The 18,544-nt window shown below is 38.9% G+C and overlaps 1 protein-coding gene across 1 annotated transcript in view; it reads left to right on the top strand.

Moving 5' to 3' along the window:
* Positions 1–18,544, top strand: part of LOC106512931 (ankyrin-3) — a gene marked incomplete at its 3' end in the record, with an annotated part of 52,831 nt that overhangs the window by 21,701 nt on the left and 12,586 nt on the right. Inside the window, 5 exon segments of the mRNA XM_014001484.1 lie at positions 10,338–10,439; positions 10,598–10,696; positions 13,179–13,277; positions 14,072–14,170; positions 16,018–16,203. Of these exon segments, the coding sequence (XP_013856938.1) occupies positions 10,338–10,439; positions 10,598–10,696; positions 13,179–13,277; positions 14,072–14,170; positions 16,018–16,203 (585 nt within the window).

Genomic DNA, 18,544 nt, shown 5'->3' with positions numbered 1-18,544 from the left:
ATGCTATATACAACAAAAATACAATCATAAATTAAATGAAAGGTAGCAGAAGAAGAAAAAAAAGTCTTTTGATATCTGCCCCTTTTCTCACTAAAACAAAATCAATCAAAAATAATCTTCAAATACCAAACACACAACAAAAAAACATACAGAGAAAAAAAAATCAAAAAAGTTTAACTTCTTCTTAAGCAACAAATCTTACATTATACCATTTTATATTTCTCCAACAGATTAACCTTTATCATTCTCTTAAACTTATGTAAATTATTGTACTTTAGTCACCTTCAGGAGTAAATTGGGACACAAATATTGCCAGTGCCACTCCTTATCTAGTTTATAGATTGTCAGAAATTAAAAATGATGAAATAATTAAATGCATGCATTTGTTGTCGATTAAAGCTACATAAAACAAACAAAAAAACTGAAACACATTCAGTTTTATCTACTGTATTTATTTTTCTGTAATTCATTGTTGTAAACTGTGTGGTTGTTGAGACGCAGATGATTACCACTACTGTACCAAGATGGATAATTTTCCATAAACTAGACCCTCCCCCGTAACCATGGCAAACCTGCTTTTTATTTATTTATCCTTTTTTTTAACCGAGAGTTGCTCACTGCAGCATTAGCATGAAGGAGCTTGTGATCCACCAATCACACGTCGAGCTCGCCTCTTCTGGTCCGGAGCATCTGTCACTCCCTCTGTCAGCTCTCCCCGCGCTGCTTTAACTGCTCTGACTCCCACTGTCTCAAACTCTTTTTGTCTCTCAGTGTAAAAAGTTGATAACACGGGGTGTGGTGGGGGGGGTACCTACTGTGCATCTCAGATGTTAAGACAAAGGGAAAACAGTGGCTCAGGGATGCATTGCTGCATGTGACAAAACGTCATTTTAAATATATTTGTGGAACATTTCAGACAGAATGTCAAAAAGTCTTGCATATGTTAAAACACGTAAAAAAAAAAGCTCGGGAAAGAATCAAGGTGATACTGTGTCCACTCACAGGTGTAATAACTCCAAACTAAACATATACCTTATACAGTTACATGTTGTTGTTGTTGTTGTTGTTGTGTTTATACTCACCGGTCCTTTTGCTGCGAATCACACAGATAGTGATCAGATCCAGGTCTTAAAGGCACACTGTGTAGGATTTGTTGTTTTCAGCGACATCTAGTGGTTGAGTGGTTGAATCATCCTCCCTGGTCCTCCCCCCACCCCCACCCCCACTTCCAAACACAAAGGAGTTGCTACGGTGTCTCTCAGTTGTCAAAAACCTTTGATAATTCCAGCCGTGATGTCTACCAGCAGCTTCAGGGCTAGTGATGTTTCAAGTGGTAAGATTATGAGCTTTAATAAGTAAAATTATCCCAGCTACAATGACAGACAACAAATATTACATTTATAGTTTTACAACTAAAACTSTTTTTGACGCCGCCACTGCAGTTTGTCCTTCATGAGCCTTCATAGACAAGATGGCGGCTGCCTGTTGTGGCGACCCGCGACCATGGAGATATAAACAGCTTTTTATAAGGTAAAAATAATAAAACAAGGTCTTTGTCTGCAATGATTAGACATGTTTTTTATTATTGTCATTAGTGATTATCTCAAATTTGGCTAAAAGAATTGACAAAATCCTCCACGCTGTGCCTTTAAAGGAGACTTATTGTGCTTTTTAAATCTTTCTTTTCCACATTTAAATCATTCAGTTTGGGTCTATATACAGTGGTTTGCAAAAGTATTCATACCCCTTGAACTTTTCCATATTTTGTCACATTACAACCACAAACATAAATATATTTCACTGGAATTTAATGTGAAAGACCAACACAAAGTGGTATACAATTGTGAAGTGGAAGCAAAATTTTACATGAATCAAAACATTTTTTACAAATAAAAAACTGAAAAGTGCGACGTGCAAAAGTATTCAGCCCCCTTTTCCCTGAGTGCAACCAATTGCATTCAGAAGTTGCCTGATGACTGCTAATGACTCAAAAGGGTCCACCTGTGTGTAATCTAATCTCAGTACAAATACAGCTGCTCCGTGACGGCCTCAGATGTTGGTTAAGAGAATATTGGGGAGCAAACAGCATCATGAAGTCCAAAGAACACACCAGACAGGTTAGGAATATGGTTTTGGAGAAGTTTAAAGCAGGCTTAGGTTATAAAAAGATTTCCCAAGCTTTGAACATCTCACGGAGCACTGTTCAATCCATCATCCGGAAATGGAAAGAGTATGGCACCACAGTAAACCTGCCAAGACAAGGCCGTCCACCTAAACTTACAGGCCGAACAAGGAGATCACTGATCAGAGAGGCAGCCAAGAGGTCCATGGTGACTCTGGATGAAATGCAGAGAGCCACAGCTCAGGTGGGGGAAACTGTCCACAGGACAACAATTAGTCGTGCACTACACAAATGTGGTCTTTATGGAAGAGTGGCAAGGAGAAAGCCATTGTTAAAAGAAAACCATAAGAAGTCCCGTTTGCAGTTTGCCAGAAGCCATGTTGAGGACACAGCAAACATGTGGAAGAAGGTGCTTTGGTCAGACGAGACCAAAATTGAACTTTTTGGCCACAATGCAAAACGCTATGTGTGGCGGAGAAAGAACACTGCACATCACTCTGAAAACACCATCCCCACTGTCAAATATGGTGGTGGCAGCATCATGCTCTGGGGGTGCTTCTCTTCAGCAGGGACCGGGAAGTTGGTCAAAGTTGATGGGAAGATGGATGGAGCCAAATACAGGGCAATCTTGGAAGAAAACCTGTTGGAGTCAGCAAAAGATTTGAGACTGGGGCGGAGGTTCACCTTCCAGCAGGACAACGACCTTAAACATAAAGCCAAAGCTACAATGGAGTGGTTTAAAAAAAAGAATATTCATGTGTTAGAATGGCCCAGTCAAAGTCCAGACCTAAACCCAATTGAGAATTTGTGGCAAGATCTCAAAACTGCTGTTCACAAACGCTCTCCATCCAATCTGACTGAGCTTGAGCTGTTTTGCAAGGAGGAATGGGCAAGAATTGCAGTCACTAGATGTGCAAAGCTGGTGGAGACATACCCTAAAAGACTTGCAGCTGTAATTGCAGCAAAAGGTGGCTCCACAAAGTATTGACTCAGGGGGGCTGAATACTTTTGCACATCGCACTTTTCAGTTTTTTATTTGTAAAAAATGTTTTGATTCATGTAAAATTTTGCTTCCACTTCACAATTGTATACCACTTTGTGTTGGTCTTTCACATTAAATTCCAGTGAAATATATTTATGTTTGTGGTTGTAATGTGACAAAATATGGAAAAGTTCAAGGGGTATGAATACTTTTGCAAACCACTGTAAAGTGGAACTGCAACGCTTTGGCTTGAATTCCTCCTTATTGTAGCTCCACAAGCCCATCTTTCACTCGTTTTCTGACGTGTGTCTCAGATCAGCTCACTTTGAGGCTGTCTCTTTAAATCCAAATGTGACGCTTCACACCCCGCCACCCTACAGCTCCCAAAGCAGTCAATTCTAGTTTGATAGAGGGGTTCACGACTAGTGGCACAGACATGTTTTACTAACCAACTAAAAAGATGTCAACAAGGGAAAATTTTTCCATTCAGCTTTACAGTTTGGAGCCAGAATCTGAGCCAGAGAGAGAGGAGACAGCCTTATACATCTGTTCCGCCGCAACTTCTTTGACGGATTAGTTCAGAAAATGTGAAAGAAAACTGAACGGGTTGAAAAGTATGACCCCTTTAATGCACATTTTTCAGTGGAGTAATGATCACATGCTATCTAACTGTGCTAAGGCTTAGCGCTGAGCAGGATTTGTCTAAAAAACAGTGGGGGTGAGCAGGGTAGCTGACTGCGATGTATGGTGTGTATGGGGGGCATAGAGGTGGAAGGATAGAGGGTGTCCCTAATACTGAAGGAAAAGCCCCTAATAATCCTATATGTTAGAGTCAGTGCCCCCATTGACGGTTGAGGCACCCACAGGTCCAGTGGCCCCCGTAATAATGTCTGGTGTTATTATTTGTTCTCCACTGGACTCATTTCCACCCCAACYCCCCCTACCAGTCGACACACACAAGGCTTTTCCGCACGAAGATCGAACCGATTCCAGGTAGCCCAGTCTGGGTGGAAACTCTCGGCCCTGACACTGCCTATTGTTCGGGGGGGTGGGAGGGGTATAAAAGCTGATTAGCAGGGTGACAATAAAGAGCAGAACGCAGGCAGATGGAGCGAGTGGGAGGAAAAAAGGGAGAGAGGGTGGGTTAACAGGGGAGGGTGTTTCAGTGAAAGTATTTGTCTCAGCTGCTATTTTCAGTCCCCTCCCCACCACTACCACCACCACCTTCGAACCAACCTTGAATATCAAGACCACATTGACACCCCCACCCACCTAGAGTCAGAGCCAATGAAGGTGAGTAAGAAAAGGAAGGAGACTGAGAGGGATGGAGAAGACACAGCTATTATGGTAAGTCCGGGGAGTTTTCCCTCCTCCTCCTCCTCATTGGAAGATGCTCTAGCGTCTGGAAGATGGCAGGGATTTACCCTTGTTTATTCGTTTAGGGAAAAGACAGGACTCGGGGGCAGGATGGGGAGGGAGTGAGGCGGCAGAGGGGATTTGGCTTGTGTGTCCTTTCTTTAGCATGAAAGACTGTGAGACGCCGAGGGCTTTGTTTACTAACTCGGAGGCTCTTTAGACCTCTTTTCCTCATCAACCCTCCAGAAATTGTTCCATTTACCCTCTAATATTCACCTATAGCCCTTCACTCCTCTGTCTGATGGACATCAACCAAACAGCAGAAGGAGAGCAGAATTCCAGTTTTGTTTTGTTTTTTGTTTTGTTTTTTTACTCTGTTACCTGAGCCAGTGGCACCTTGCACTTTACTCTGAGTGGGATGGACATTTATGGGGCTGAGAGAGGCACTAGGTGACTGACTGAATAGATGACTGCTTGGATGTTTGGCTGCTCTGAGCTCAGGTTTCACTCTTCGTTATTCAGAGGAGAGAAAGAAATCAGACATGGCTGTGGAAGAGGGTGCAGTCTCCCTAACCCAAGTGAGTAGAGCAGTTGTTCTTACATTTGGAATGTTTTTATTATTATTGATAATTTGGCCTTGTATTTAAAATATATCAAACATGCTTTTTGAGTTTGTGTATTCAGCGATGCGTCAGCCAATAGGATGGCACTGGTGTTGTTTGTGTCTGAGCATTAAAAGTCAGCTGATCTGCAATCTGATGAGCAGAGCTCCAAGCATGTTCATGGAGGGGTTTTCATCCTGTTTATGCATGTGCCTGCACAACTGCAAATTCTTATTATATGTATAAAACACATTCTCTCATTTAAGAATAGTTTATATTCTTTAGAGATGGATTTCTTTATGGTTGAAACCAGTGTTTCCTTGTTTCTTTGCTAAGCTAACAGACAAGGGTTTTCATTCCCCTGTGCAATAACTTTCCAGCCACTCTTTAAAAATGAAACTAAATGTGTTTGTGCACTAAACTGTTTAAAAATAACATACTGGAGTGTGCGCAGCTGTAACTTGCAACTTTCATTAGGAAATAAAAAAAAGAGACAGGAAATACTTCAGCGATGCATTAGTGGGAGGTTTTTGTCGAGCTGCTTCGGGGAGGTTGCTGCCACAACCACTGAGTGATAACAACACATTTGTGCGTAAAGCACATGTGCAGGAAGGAACTCGCTCAGTTGCTCATTAGTGGATTCATTCATTTTCTCCTTCAGATCTTTGTGCWGTTCTTTAGGAAATTGGAAACACTGAACCATGCGTCTGCTTTTTGTCAGCTTCCTGCAACATGTAGTGAAAGGTGTTGCTGAGCATATAACAACSTAGAGTCATGGATGACATGTTGCATTTATAGGGCACGGAGAGTTTTAAAAATGACATTTTATGCTTGAAATAATAAGAATATTCCATTTTAAATTAATTGATATCTCCATCTTGCCGTTGACGTGTTCACACCGATTATTTTATTGTATTGTTTATTAACAGGCGAAAAAAACTGAATATTTTTCTTCTTATTATTATCATCATAATGTTCTTATATAAATTAATTTATATACATCATATTTAACCTTAGCCTTAAAAACAGAAAGCATGAGGCCTTGGGGGTCATTTAGAAGGAATGTGAAAAGGACTAGGGAAATCTAGATTTCGTGAAGATCTAGTCATATCAAGAGGACATGGGAGTATCTGAGCCAAAGTTTTTGTTGTTGTTGTTGTTTTTGTGCTGTTGTGGTCCATGACTCAGTGCCTCTGGCTTTGTGCTGTCAGATCTGTGGAGCTCTGAGCTTTTGTGCTGTCAGAAGAGCAGGGGATAAAGTTAAACAATACAGCTGCTGCTGGTCCAGTTGTCCTCTTCTAAGCTCCCTCAGCTCATACAGCTATGACATCAACATGTGTTCATGTTTGCATGGACATCCGTTTATGTAAAAATCACAAAACAACATGCAGATTTTTTACTAAATAAGTAACGAGTTCACATAAGTTTGTCCATCAGGGGTGTCGGTTTTAAAAAACAACAACAAAAAAAAGGAAATCCGTCCTGACTGTTTCTGTGTTGATGTCATAAAGAGAAAAGGCACCAAGTACAGCTTCAGCAGAAGCTGTGAAGCAACTTCTCACATCCAAATCAGCAGAAATTACTCTTAGACTACAGGAGCCACAWAAATTGTACCAACTTAAAGTAGATTTTTTAGTATAAAAATAATAATAAATAATTCACACAATTAGCATAAAAACCTGCACATTAGAGAGCACAGGCAGTTCAATTCATAAAAAATATGTATTAAAAACAATATTTTAGCTTTCATACACATCTGTGAACATTTCTATTTTATCTTATCTAAGTTGTGATCATCAGCTGCACTCAAATGTCAAGTGTCTGTCAAATATGTTTTTTCTTGTTGAAAATACCCCAAAGACCTGTTTCTTTGTCTGTGATACTAAATTGTGATACAGCTTTATCCTAATAATTTTCTTTCAGTTTTTCCTTAAGTCAGATTTGTCTTTTACCCTCACCCTTCTATCTAACATTAGATTAATACTTTCCATCAAGCTTAACCTCATTTTAGAAAGCACCATTTTCTTTGACATTTGATCTGCGTCGTCCCCCGCTGTTTGTAATAATTCACAAAGGCTCCAAGATCCCTTGTTTTGGATGTAGATAGAGCCTGAATCAAAGGATGGACAAATTGGTCTCATGACTTTATTACAGGCATTAAGGGGGAAAACAGTGAAAAGCTGGGATATAGATGAGATATATTTAGAGAAGCAAGGAGCATAGAGTGGGATTTTTWAAAAAAAATCCTTACAAAACAAGTGTCTGTCCTGATGCATCTCAGTAATCCAGGTAAAAAATCAAAAAGAAAAAAAAAATTGTGTAGGTCTTCTGGACGGGTTCTTCTCTAATGAAACATTTCATCTCTCCTCCAAGAGACTTCTTCAGTCTGAGAGTTTCAGGCAAAATTCAGGCTTTTAAGCACTGCCTCCATGGGACTGATACTCACATCACATGGCTATCGTTGACACCTAATTAACACCTATTGTTAACAGGGGTAGAATGATACTGGCAATAGCAGCACTGTAGGAGGGGGACAACTGAAAACGGAGGCCTCCACCTCTTTTTAATGATGGACGGTCTTTCTTCACAAAAATGGCTTCTTTTACTCCTCTCTCAAACCAACATTCCTCTCTATCAAGAACGAGAACATCCTCATCTCTGAAAGAGTGATCGCTGGCCTGTAAATGAGTGAAAACTGCAGAGTTCTGGCCATTAGACGTAGCCCGTCTGTGTTGGGACATTCTTTTGAACAGTGGCTGCTTTGTTTCCCCGATGTATAACTGGTCGCAGTCCTCCTGGCACTTAACAGCATATACAACATTGCTCTGTTTGTGCCGGGGCACCGGATCTTTGGGGTGAACAAGTGTCATTCTTAGAAATACATCAGGTGTTTTTAGACCTTTATTCTTTTAGATATAGAAGAGTTTCTACTAAAGGTTTTCAGTTTCTGATATGAGCAAACATTATAAGACACCTTTCAATAAACAAAGCAGCAGCATTTAATTATCACATCTTAAATGTAATTTCATTGTGCTCCATACAATGACAATAAAGGCATCATCATCATCATCGTCAATATTACATTGAATTAGATGTTGCAATCTATTTCATATAAATCTCTATACCCTCTGCCTTGGAACTGTTGAGAATTTTTAGTTTTTCTGTTTTGTGCCAATCCCTCAAAGATTTTCTGTGATTTCATTCTGTTTAGAGGAGTTACTTTTTTTGGCTGATTTTGTATCTTAACCATTAGATGTAGCTATCCTATAGTTTCCAGCTCCACACTCACCTGTCTTTCATTTGTAATCAACACACCTGTTTTTGATCACTCATTACMCTTCCCAGTCCACACACATATTCTTCAGTTTTCTTTTTCGTTTTTTCTGTAGCTTCCAAAGCCTTGCCATTATGCTCACCTATTTGCAGTGTTGCTCATTCCAGCCTTAACTTTGTCTTAAAACATTAATGTGAAAATGAACAACAGCATTTTTTAATTACTTGTAAAAAGCTTGAGAAATCCATTTAAAAATCCAAAAATGCATGCCATTAAATATTATTGGGTAAAATCTGTCAATCTAAAGTTTTAACAGGTTGAAATGAAGTGCACTAATTCTTGGTATGTGTGTCCTAATGTTCTTATTTAAGCTGTCTGTGAGTCCACTTGCACTTTCTCTGCAGAACTCTTATTATCCACATTGTTGCTAACTTGTTTTGGAGAATAAAATATTTAGACAATTGATACTTACGTATAAGTTTTGTTGATGGGTTCCTGAATTCTTAGCTTTAAATGTTTTATTGTAGTTATTTTTGATTGTTTCATGTCATTATTAATTGGTTACAAATTTCCTGTAACTGTTGCTTCTTATTTAGCTGTTTGGAGAGCCTGTTGGTTCGGTTTCAGTCAATTCATGTGATTTACGTCTGCAAGAGCASAACTATCATTAGCAGTTCAGGGCTATCAGACAGTCCAGCGAGAGTTGAGGACATGGAAAAAGGAAGAAAAAAAAAGCATAGATATGAGCTGATTGGCTGCAGGGATATGAGAATAAGCCTAATGGTTTCTTGTAATCAGGAAATGACTGGGCTTCCAGTTAACAAGGCTTCATTTGTTATTAATTAGTTTTTCCACACATGCCTGCATGAACAGAGATGAGTCTTTACCTCGTGCTGTAGTATTTACAGAACATCGGTGAAACAATCTGATGTTGGAGGACTTATTTAGTCACGTTTTAGTGTTTTGGGCCCGAGTTATTTCAGAACTCAGATGGTGCATGGGAAGAACCTAACTTTGGATCAGACCGATTGAATAGTTTAGTCCTGCTGAGCTTCTCTGGGTACAAGGCTAAATTTAGCAGGTCTGGGATTTTGATAATTCAGAGGAATGCGGGTTTGAGGCTTCTGTTTTTCTCCCTTCTGAGCTCTACCATACTAGTTTTTATTCCCCTTATGGCACGTAGAAGGAATAAAGAAAATACGCAGAGTTTGCCAAATGTCATTTTATGTCAAATTTGATGTCCAAGAAACAAAAACAGAGAGAAAAAAGTACCTCCGTGTCATACCCTCTTAGCTTTTCTCCTGTACTTGTCCTTTCTCCTCTCATCCTCCGCTTAGCCTCTTCCTCCTTCTTTCCCCCTCTCCCTCATGCTATAACGTTTGGAACAGGGGGAGAAAACATGCTTACCTCATYACTTTTTATTTTGGTGTGCAAAGCTCTATTTCTGTAGTGGAATAAAGGACAGCCAAGCAGAATAGAAGGTGCGCTGCTTCTCTCATAACACAGCAACGGTCTGTCCAAAACGGTTTCACTGGTGGCTGCAGCAGAGACCTCTGTGGAAAAGAGGAGGGCTCCGTGGCAGCTGTGAGGACCACCCGCTCGCTGAACTTCCAACGCCGAGGAAAAGGAGACATTTGGATTTAACAAAGCTGACACAACGGACGTGTGGGATTTGATGGATGCTGGGAGAGAATTGTTGGGATGACGTGTTTCGGAGCATTTGGCTTGAGGACTTCCTGTCATTCTGAACAGATTCATCTGGAATGTGTTTTATGTCAAAACACAATCCAGATATTTGGATATTTGTGGACACTAGCTTTGTTTTCCACCTCATCAAGATGTTTTTAGGTGTCTGAGAAACTATGACAGAGCTCTACCTGGTACAGTTATATTATTGTCCATCCCCTTCATTTAACAGAGACAGTTTGTTCTTTATCTCAAATTACCTCTTGTTTCCCCTCTTCTCTTCCTGTTTTCATTTTATTTTTTCTCTTTCTTTAGTCTGATAGCAATGCCAGTTACCTGCGAGCTGCCCGGGCAGGGAACCTTGAAAAAGTCCTTGACTACCTCAAGTCTGGAGTTGAAATTAACATCTGCAATCAGGTGAGTTTTGAGAAAGTCGCCACAAAACTGTAATATTTAAGTATCTCATCTAATTGGAAAAAAAACTACTTAATCTTTGAAATCATATTTTTATTCTCTTAACTGCGCAAATTTGTAAAACAGCTGGTCCAACTTACCAAACTATATTTCCTCCCCAGAATGGCCTGAACGCTCTTCATCTGGCCTCCAAAGAGGGGCATGTGGAGGTTGTTGCTGAGTTGCTGAAGCTTGGAGCCGCTGTGGATGCAGCCACAAAGGTAAGACGCACCTGATCACGGCCCTACTGATGTTACTAAAAACTATATTTAGATTCAGGACAAAAGATGGCTGCCTATGTAATAAACAGCATGCAGCTGCAGCAAGACTGTGTTGGTAAAGTGTGCAGCCTTTGTTTTGGTTTAACATGGTATTGATAATTAATGACCCCCTTTAGGGCTTGCTTTTGCAAACATTATCATGGAAAAGTAATGTGTTCAGTGCAGTCTAATAATGTGAAATCCATAAAATGTACAAAACAGGACAAACTCAGTATAAGAAGAGATTTCAGAAAAGGAAGGCCTCTCCCAGGGACATATTTTTATATTTAAATGCTAAAAAAAAAGAGCAGAACCATTTCAAATAATATTCATATTTGTACCTCGAAGGCTTCCACTCTGATGTAGTCGCCTGTTTCAGCCTCGCAGCCCTTGGGCCACATGCCTGGTGCTGACACAAACACACGGCAGAATAAAATATTTAAGATCAAGGGGAAACTCCCCAATTAAAAGCTCACAGCGATGTGACCCTGAGGATGCTGAGGGATTATTTTGGTTATTGACTGAATTTTAATGGTGTCAGACATTTTTATGTTAAGCAGCTATGGAAGACACTGTGAGGAAACATGGCCGTAGAGGTTTTAGCTTAGCACTGAGACCATTGAGTTCATAGTTAAATGTCTGACATTTAGTTGATCAAGAGAATTTGTCTTCTTCCTGTTCGGTTGTAGCTCATTTTAAATTTAGGAATGTATACAGGTGTACATTTTAATGTAGGTTTAACCTTTTGAGCCACATGCCCCAAAACAGCATTTCCCATTTTCTATATCTTTTTAACTTCTGTTAACTTAAGATCTGTCAGTTGAACATTGACATGTTTGACATCAATAGAAAGCTAAGAATCTTGGCTAAAAGCTAATGTAATATATACTGTATATTTCCATCCACCAAACACAGTTCAAATGACAGGCAGTTGAATCAGAAAGTAAACAAACTATGCAAAATGGGATTGTTGCAAATCTGTAAATACATTACAACAAATCTGTTAAAAAATTTTGACATTTGTTTTTAAAGTAAGTTAAAGCAGATACCAAAATAGTTTGTAATCTGTATTGAAAGTTATTATTTTTATTTTTTTTTTGTTTTTACTTGATCTTGAGTGAATATGATCCAACTGAAGTCAAATATAATTTCTCATTATTTTATAAAGTATAATATATATGGTGACAAAATATGTTTGGATGATTTTTCAAAAGAACAAACATTCAGTAACAAGTCTTTTAATGCAGGTAAGAAAAAATAAACAACTTTTGCAATTAAAAACTTAAGATTCCTTTACTAAAACCTCTGTAACTTTGCTCCAGTTAATTTTAACAGCATGAATCTTTGCACAGGTAATGTCCACAAGTGGATTTATGGTTTCCAATAGTTTTTAGCCTGATTTATTATGGTTTTAAATGGGTTAAATACTGTCAAATGCAAAAATTATTCAGACAGGAGGGGAAAAAATGTAAAAAAAAATTGTGTTACATCCTCAATATCTCTAAAACAAGAGCAGCTGTTTTAATACTTACATTTCTGATAAAAAAATCTCCCAAGTGTTAGCTTTATGTTGATACCAAGATTATTTAAGTAGAGTTTGTAAATGCTGAGATACACTCATTTAAGCATGGTATTTTGAGCAAAGACATCAAGAAAAACCCTTGGGGCCTAAGAGGTTAAACCAGTTTGTGCTGCTTTGTGTCTTGTTTTATTTGATTTCAAAGACTAAATGATGAGGACATTGCTACTTGTTAATTCTAAATTTAATAGATTTTTTAAATTCAAGAACACAAATTGTTCTCAATTTTTCTGCTTTCGACTTCAGATAATGTTCAGCAAATATTAAGTCGGAAAGCACGGTTTAAACCTTTTCATCTGAAGTAAAATTGGTAAATTGTAACTAGTACGTAATTGTTGCATCACATTAATTATTTATAGATAACTTGTTGTACATGACAGATGATGTGAAAACAACTAAAGATAAATTTTACATTTTTGGGGGGTATAAATAGGTCACAGCTGTGTCTTGTCTTTCTTTTCTGCTTTGAGTATCAGACCTGTCTAATTCCATTGCTACAGAAAACAATGAACAAAAAAAGTCTCAGTAAACCTTGTAACATTGAGCCAGAGGACAACTTGAGGGTGAGTTCTGCCTTCACACTGACCCGTACAGGTTCATCGAAGAACTTCCTCTAGTTTTATTTTAGAACAGAGGTTCATTTATTCGGGATGCCGGGATCGGAAGTGACACATTGTTGGCAGTGTGGGCAGTGGGATATTAGAGCCAGAGCAGTTTAATCATGTGACCTGCAATGGGATTCACTCCTGATATTTATATACAGGCTGCAGTGGCAAAAAGTCACACACTCATACCCAAGTAATATGTTGGAACAGGTGGAGCAGAGCTTAACATTCATCATTTCGCTTGTTCTGTGTAATCCAGAAAGGAAACACTGCTCTGCACATAGCCTCACTGGCCGGCCAGGGGGAAGTCGTCAAAGAGCTGGTCACTAATGGAGCCAATGTCAACGCACAATCACAGGTGGGATACACTCAGCACATGCACACACACAAACACACACACACACCTAAAATCAGAACATCACCTGAGTCCTGTTGGTCTGCTTTTACAGCTTGAAGTGAACACAACAGACTGAATGCACGACTGGGATGCGCCCATTTATTAGAGTGATAGTCCATCAAGAAGTCAGTGACACTGAGGGAATCACTTGGCAAATAGATGTTTTCTGGCACAGTTCCAACTGGGCCTCTCCTGGAAACTGCTGTCGGTGCCACTTACGTTTAACTTTGTCAGATCAAGATAGGGAGGGGAGATTTTTGGTGTTGACGAATGTTTAACAAAATGTCTGAAAAAGCTAACGTTTTTTTTTTCTCTTACTTTCTAAAACTTATCAGGTGGACCAGGGGGCGATCCGGGGCATAGGCATTATAGGCAAATGCTAAGAGTGCTGTCCATCTAGGAGGCGCTACAAATAAGGGACGAAAAACAATATTTTAAACTTTTTATATGAATATAGTTGATTTAATCTGTAGAATAATTACTGGTTACTCAAGTTTGTGAAGGTAATTTGTTCTTTTGGTTTGGTCCGCTGGTATCACAGGATGCAGTTGAGACTAACTACTGGTGCTCAGGGACCACGTGATATCATGTCTTGGGTGCTAAATTGGCTAGGGTCATCCTTGATGTGGATTATTTTAAAAAAACGAGTTAAAGTAATTGATCCTCTGATTATCCAAGCGCTGACAATAGGAAAACTGTAAGTACCTGTGAGTTTTGTTTGAAACTGTCTCTGTTTTGGTCCTTGCCGTGTGCAGAATGGCTTCACTCCTCTGTACATGGCAGCCCAGGAGAATCACCTGGAGGTTGTTCGGTTCCTACTGGAGAACAGCGCCAGCCAGAGCATCGCCACAGAGGTAGAGTACAGTTGTGCTCATCCTTCCTCTCAAATGTCTGTGTATATGCTGTAGTTCTGTGCCTACCTCTCTGAAGCCACATTATACGTACGTCCATGCATTAGCCTCAGTCATGTGTGTTTTTACATCAGTACTAACCACGTTCATCTCCTGTCCTCCTTTGTTTCCTTCCCTACTTCCTTTCAATCCCCCATCCCCCACTTTTACTCACTTTACACCTGTCTCATCTCTGTGTCCTCTTGTCTTTTTGCTCATTCCCTCTGTCTCACGTTGTCACTCTGCCTTTCCCTTTGTCCTCTCCCCCTCCTGTCTGCTCACGAGGGCCTGGGCCGGGCTTCATTGATTGGTTTGTGTGTGTTGGTGGAGGCAGAGTGACCTTGAGTTGGTCACAGATGAGGTCCGCTCTGCTTGCTGCCTCCTTCTCCTCCATCGTTGCTCCTGTGATTTACACTGCTCAATCTATGGAACTCATTGTAATGCTTACCGGTCACCACATGCATGAATATAATGTATGTACAAAATAAATAGCTTATAGGGATGATACAGAACCCAAACCAGGTCACAGTTCACTGGTTTACAAATGTGGGTTACATGCTAAAACACAGGATAGTCTTTCCTTGTGCATTTATCTTGCATACATATCCAAACACAGATTAGGACAGAAACCAGGACTCCCTTCATAATATGTAGATAAAAATTTGTATAGGGTTTTTTTTTAATAAAGATAATTTGTCAATGGGATTCAGCATGTTTATGCCCAGAGCACCAAATTTTTACTCATGTAGGCTGATATGTCTTTTAGTATAAAAGTTTAAAGGGGACATATTATGCAAAATCTACTTTTTTAGCCATTAAATGCATTTTGTTGTGTACTTGGAGTCTCTAGGAGTGCAAAACAATTTAATCTAGTTTCTCCCGGTGCTCCAAAGATATAATTTATCCGGTTTGGGTCGTACTTTTTAACCYGTTTGTTTTCTGAAATTTTACGTCAAACATTTAGATAAGGTCTAGACTTACCAACTACAATTTTGTCATTTTAATTCTCCTCTGGCTCTGGTTCAGACTCGGCTCTTAAGGCTGGATGTACAAGTCTTCTGTTGCTGACGTATTTTAATTATTTTGTAAATAAAACTTTTCTGCGCCGCTATATAACCGTAAACCCCTCCATCAAACTAGAATGTACCGCTCTGGAAGCTGAAGAGGAGCAGAGTGTGAAGCGTCTCATTTGTAACTAAAGGGACAGCGTCAAAACGAGTTTATCTGAGACACACCTCAGAAAAGGGAGAAAAGATGGGCTTGTAAATTTAGAATTCCCACTGAGTCATTGCAGTTCCTTTTTATATATTTTATTTTTATTTATTTATCCTTTATTTCTACAGGAAAATCTCTTGAGACTCATTGTCTCATTAACAAGAGAGACCTGTTACGTGCATCACAACAAAATATATAGACCCCGACTGAATGATTTAAATGTGAAAAAGAAAGATTTAAAAGTATATGTCTCYTTTAAGTAAACATAATCCCAACATCTCCTAAATTAGAACTAAAATTGTWATAAATGGCATCAGTTCAACCTGTCATTTATTTTAATATTTTACTGTAAATCTTCTTAATTAAAAAAAAGAATGTCACTTTCAGTTGAAATCAGTGGTTTTCACATTCTTCTAAGAAGGGAGTTCACGTAAAAAAAGCTAAGCTTTTACGTAACTTTTTTTTCCAGGTGTTTTATCATTTACAGTACTGTGCATAACTTTGGAGTCATCCCTCATTTGTTTATATTCTTTTTTACATGATTACTTACACTTCCTCGTTCGTCTTTCGTGACTTCTCTCTCCCTTCGTACGCAGGATGGTTTCACCCCTCTGGCAGTGGCCCTCCAGCAGGGCCATGACCAGGTGGTCTCCCTGCTGCTGGAGAACGATACAAAGGGCAAGGTGCGTCTGCCTGCCCTGCACATCGCTGCTCGCAAGGACGACACCAAGGCCGCGGCCCTGCTCCTGCAGAACGACCACAACGCTGATGTTGAGTCCAAGGTGAGTGCCGCTGAAGTCCAGCCGTGATGGTGGGCCGTCAGTTGGTCACTTTTTAAAAACTCTGTTGAACTTTTCTTTGAACACAGCTGACTGATTTTTTTTTTTGCATCTGTTTTGGTTGTTTCTTTACTTTCTTTTTTTGTCRTTAAAATCTTTCAAATCTTGCAGAAAGGAGGACTGATCAAAAGTGCATGTTTAGTAATTTTACTCATAAATAAACTGACACTAGATCAGGGGTCTGCAAACTGTGGCTCTGGGACCACATGTGGCTCTTTGGTCCTTCTGCAGTGGCTCTTTGAAAATGTGACCAAATAACATAACAAAATTTGTTTTTTTTATACTCCCAACAGAAATAAATTTGTATGTGATCAATACTAGCTCATGCTAGCCTGTTGTTTACTTAAAGATTCCATTTTCTTTCTATGATCTCTCTCTCTCTCTCTCTCAAATCCATCAGAATTACCTTTAAAGAATTTGAAGACTACATAATATTAACAATTAGAAAATAAATACACCTAAATAATTCAGTTGTACTAGTTTTTATGAAATTTGGTATAAACTATATGCAGTATTTTCTTGTTTACATGAACATCATATTTTTATTTGTTCTGATGTGTATAATAATAAATAATAATACAATAATATTAACAGTATTCCTTTAGTTTTATAATGTCTCCTCCACTGACCATAAATGTTCCCAAAAAGGCCTCGAAAAGGCCCGCGGACCACCAGTTTTTAATCACAGTTGTAGCTTGTTTTGCRGCTCTGGACACATTTTATTAGTGAGACAAGGAGCAGAAATGGCTCCTTTGATCGTAAAGATTGCAGACCCCTGCACTAGACTTAGTTTGTGTGCAGTGTGATTCTGGGAAATAATTTTAATGTCAATTTTGAACTCTCCCACAACAGAGACTTCAAATCTTAATTGATTTTGCTAAATTGTTTCAAACTGACTTCCTTCACTCCTCTCTGCTCATCCTTTTCTTACATTTTATTTTATTGTTTTTTTTTGTTTTGTTTTTGTTTGTTTTGCTTTTTTTTTCTCACTAACTGCCAATTCTCTCCTCTTTTGGCTGACTCTGTAGATGATGGTGAATAGAACAACAGAGGTACACATGCAGTATATCTGTACATTCTGTAGTCTCCTCATCGCAGTTCATGAAAAACTCTGAAAACAACACTGACTTCAGTGCCCCTGACTGGATGTAGTCCTGTTTTTGCAGCCCTGTTTCATTATAACTCAGTCCTTCTTCCTCCTYTGCATCGCTTCATAGTAAATCTTCTTAAAATCAGAGCAGTAGCGCATGTTTTACTAATACCGATCAAGAAAAATCTGGAGCTGGAGGCTTGGGTATCAAGGTTTTCCTTGATTCAAATGGTTTCATGGTGTCCAAGCTGGTCYAAGTTCATTAATTTAAAAAAAGAAATATTTGTGATTGTTGACAAAAYGTTGCCCCGATGTGTCCCGGCACAGTCTGTCCATGAAACTGACCATCATGATAACCAGTGATCGCATGAAAAGTGGTTATCATCCACTGATGAGTAGCCRTTTGTTTAGAACCTGCATGGCAATCAACTCCCACTTTTAAGCTGTCAAGTCATCCTGCATAGGTAAACTAGTTACCCTTTGTGAATTTTTAAAAAATATATTATAATACAAAATTCTCACATCTAAAGCATTTTGCATGGGACCAAAGCTGACAACAAGACTGCTTCTGTGGAACTGAGAGCCACTCCGTCACACCAAAAGCCAGGTGGCCACCTTCTGTGTGAGCCTGTTTTGGTTGGCTTTGCTGCTTTGGCAGGCTTGACAGTCATCTGGTATGATTCACCTAAAAATGGCTTTTTGTTGCACTGAGGCTTGTGCATCGTGGTAAACAAATTTGCACGTTGCTCAGATAGAAGATGGAGAWAGGTTATTGAGGTTGTTGCAATAAGTGGGTTAGTTTGAATAATTTTCTGATTCACTTTTACGATTTTATTATGATTTTTTTRYATATAATTTTARTGTTAGTAATATGCATGCAAATGTCAAAGCATCTGCATCCTATTTGATTTTTTTGTTATTGTAAAATAAGATACAAGTAGTGTCCAAAAAGCTTCATTCACTAAATGGATTTTTTTCCCCCAGTGTCCCTTTGTTGCTTTCACATCTGTTACTAAACAATCCAAGAAAACTTTCTCTTTTAAAATATAAATAATTGAAATTATTAATTATGATTTTTCAGACATTTTTCTATCTAAGTCTAAAATATTCTAAAGGCGTGTTTAAATAGTGCAAACTGGATTTATTGTCATAGCTAAATGTTCAAATACACTCACTTTGCTTGCTGTGTTGAAT

The sequence above is a fragment of the Austrofundulus limnaeus genome, unplaced genomic scaffold, assembly GCF_001266775.1.
Source record: "Austrofundulus limnaeus strain Quisiro unplaced genomic scaffold, Austrofundulus_limnaeus-1.0 Scaffold0, whole genome shotgun sequence".
In the NCBI taxonomy this organism is placed as follows: Eukaryota; Metazoa; Chordata; class Actinopteri; order Cyprinodontiformes; family Rivulidae; genus Austrofundulus; species Austrofundulus limnaeus.
This window is presented reverse-complemented; position numbering and strand designations above follow the sequence as displayed.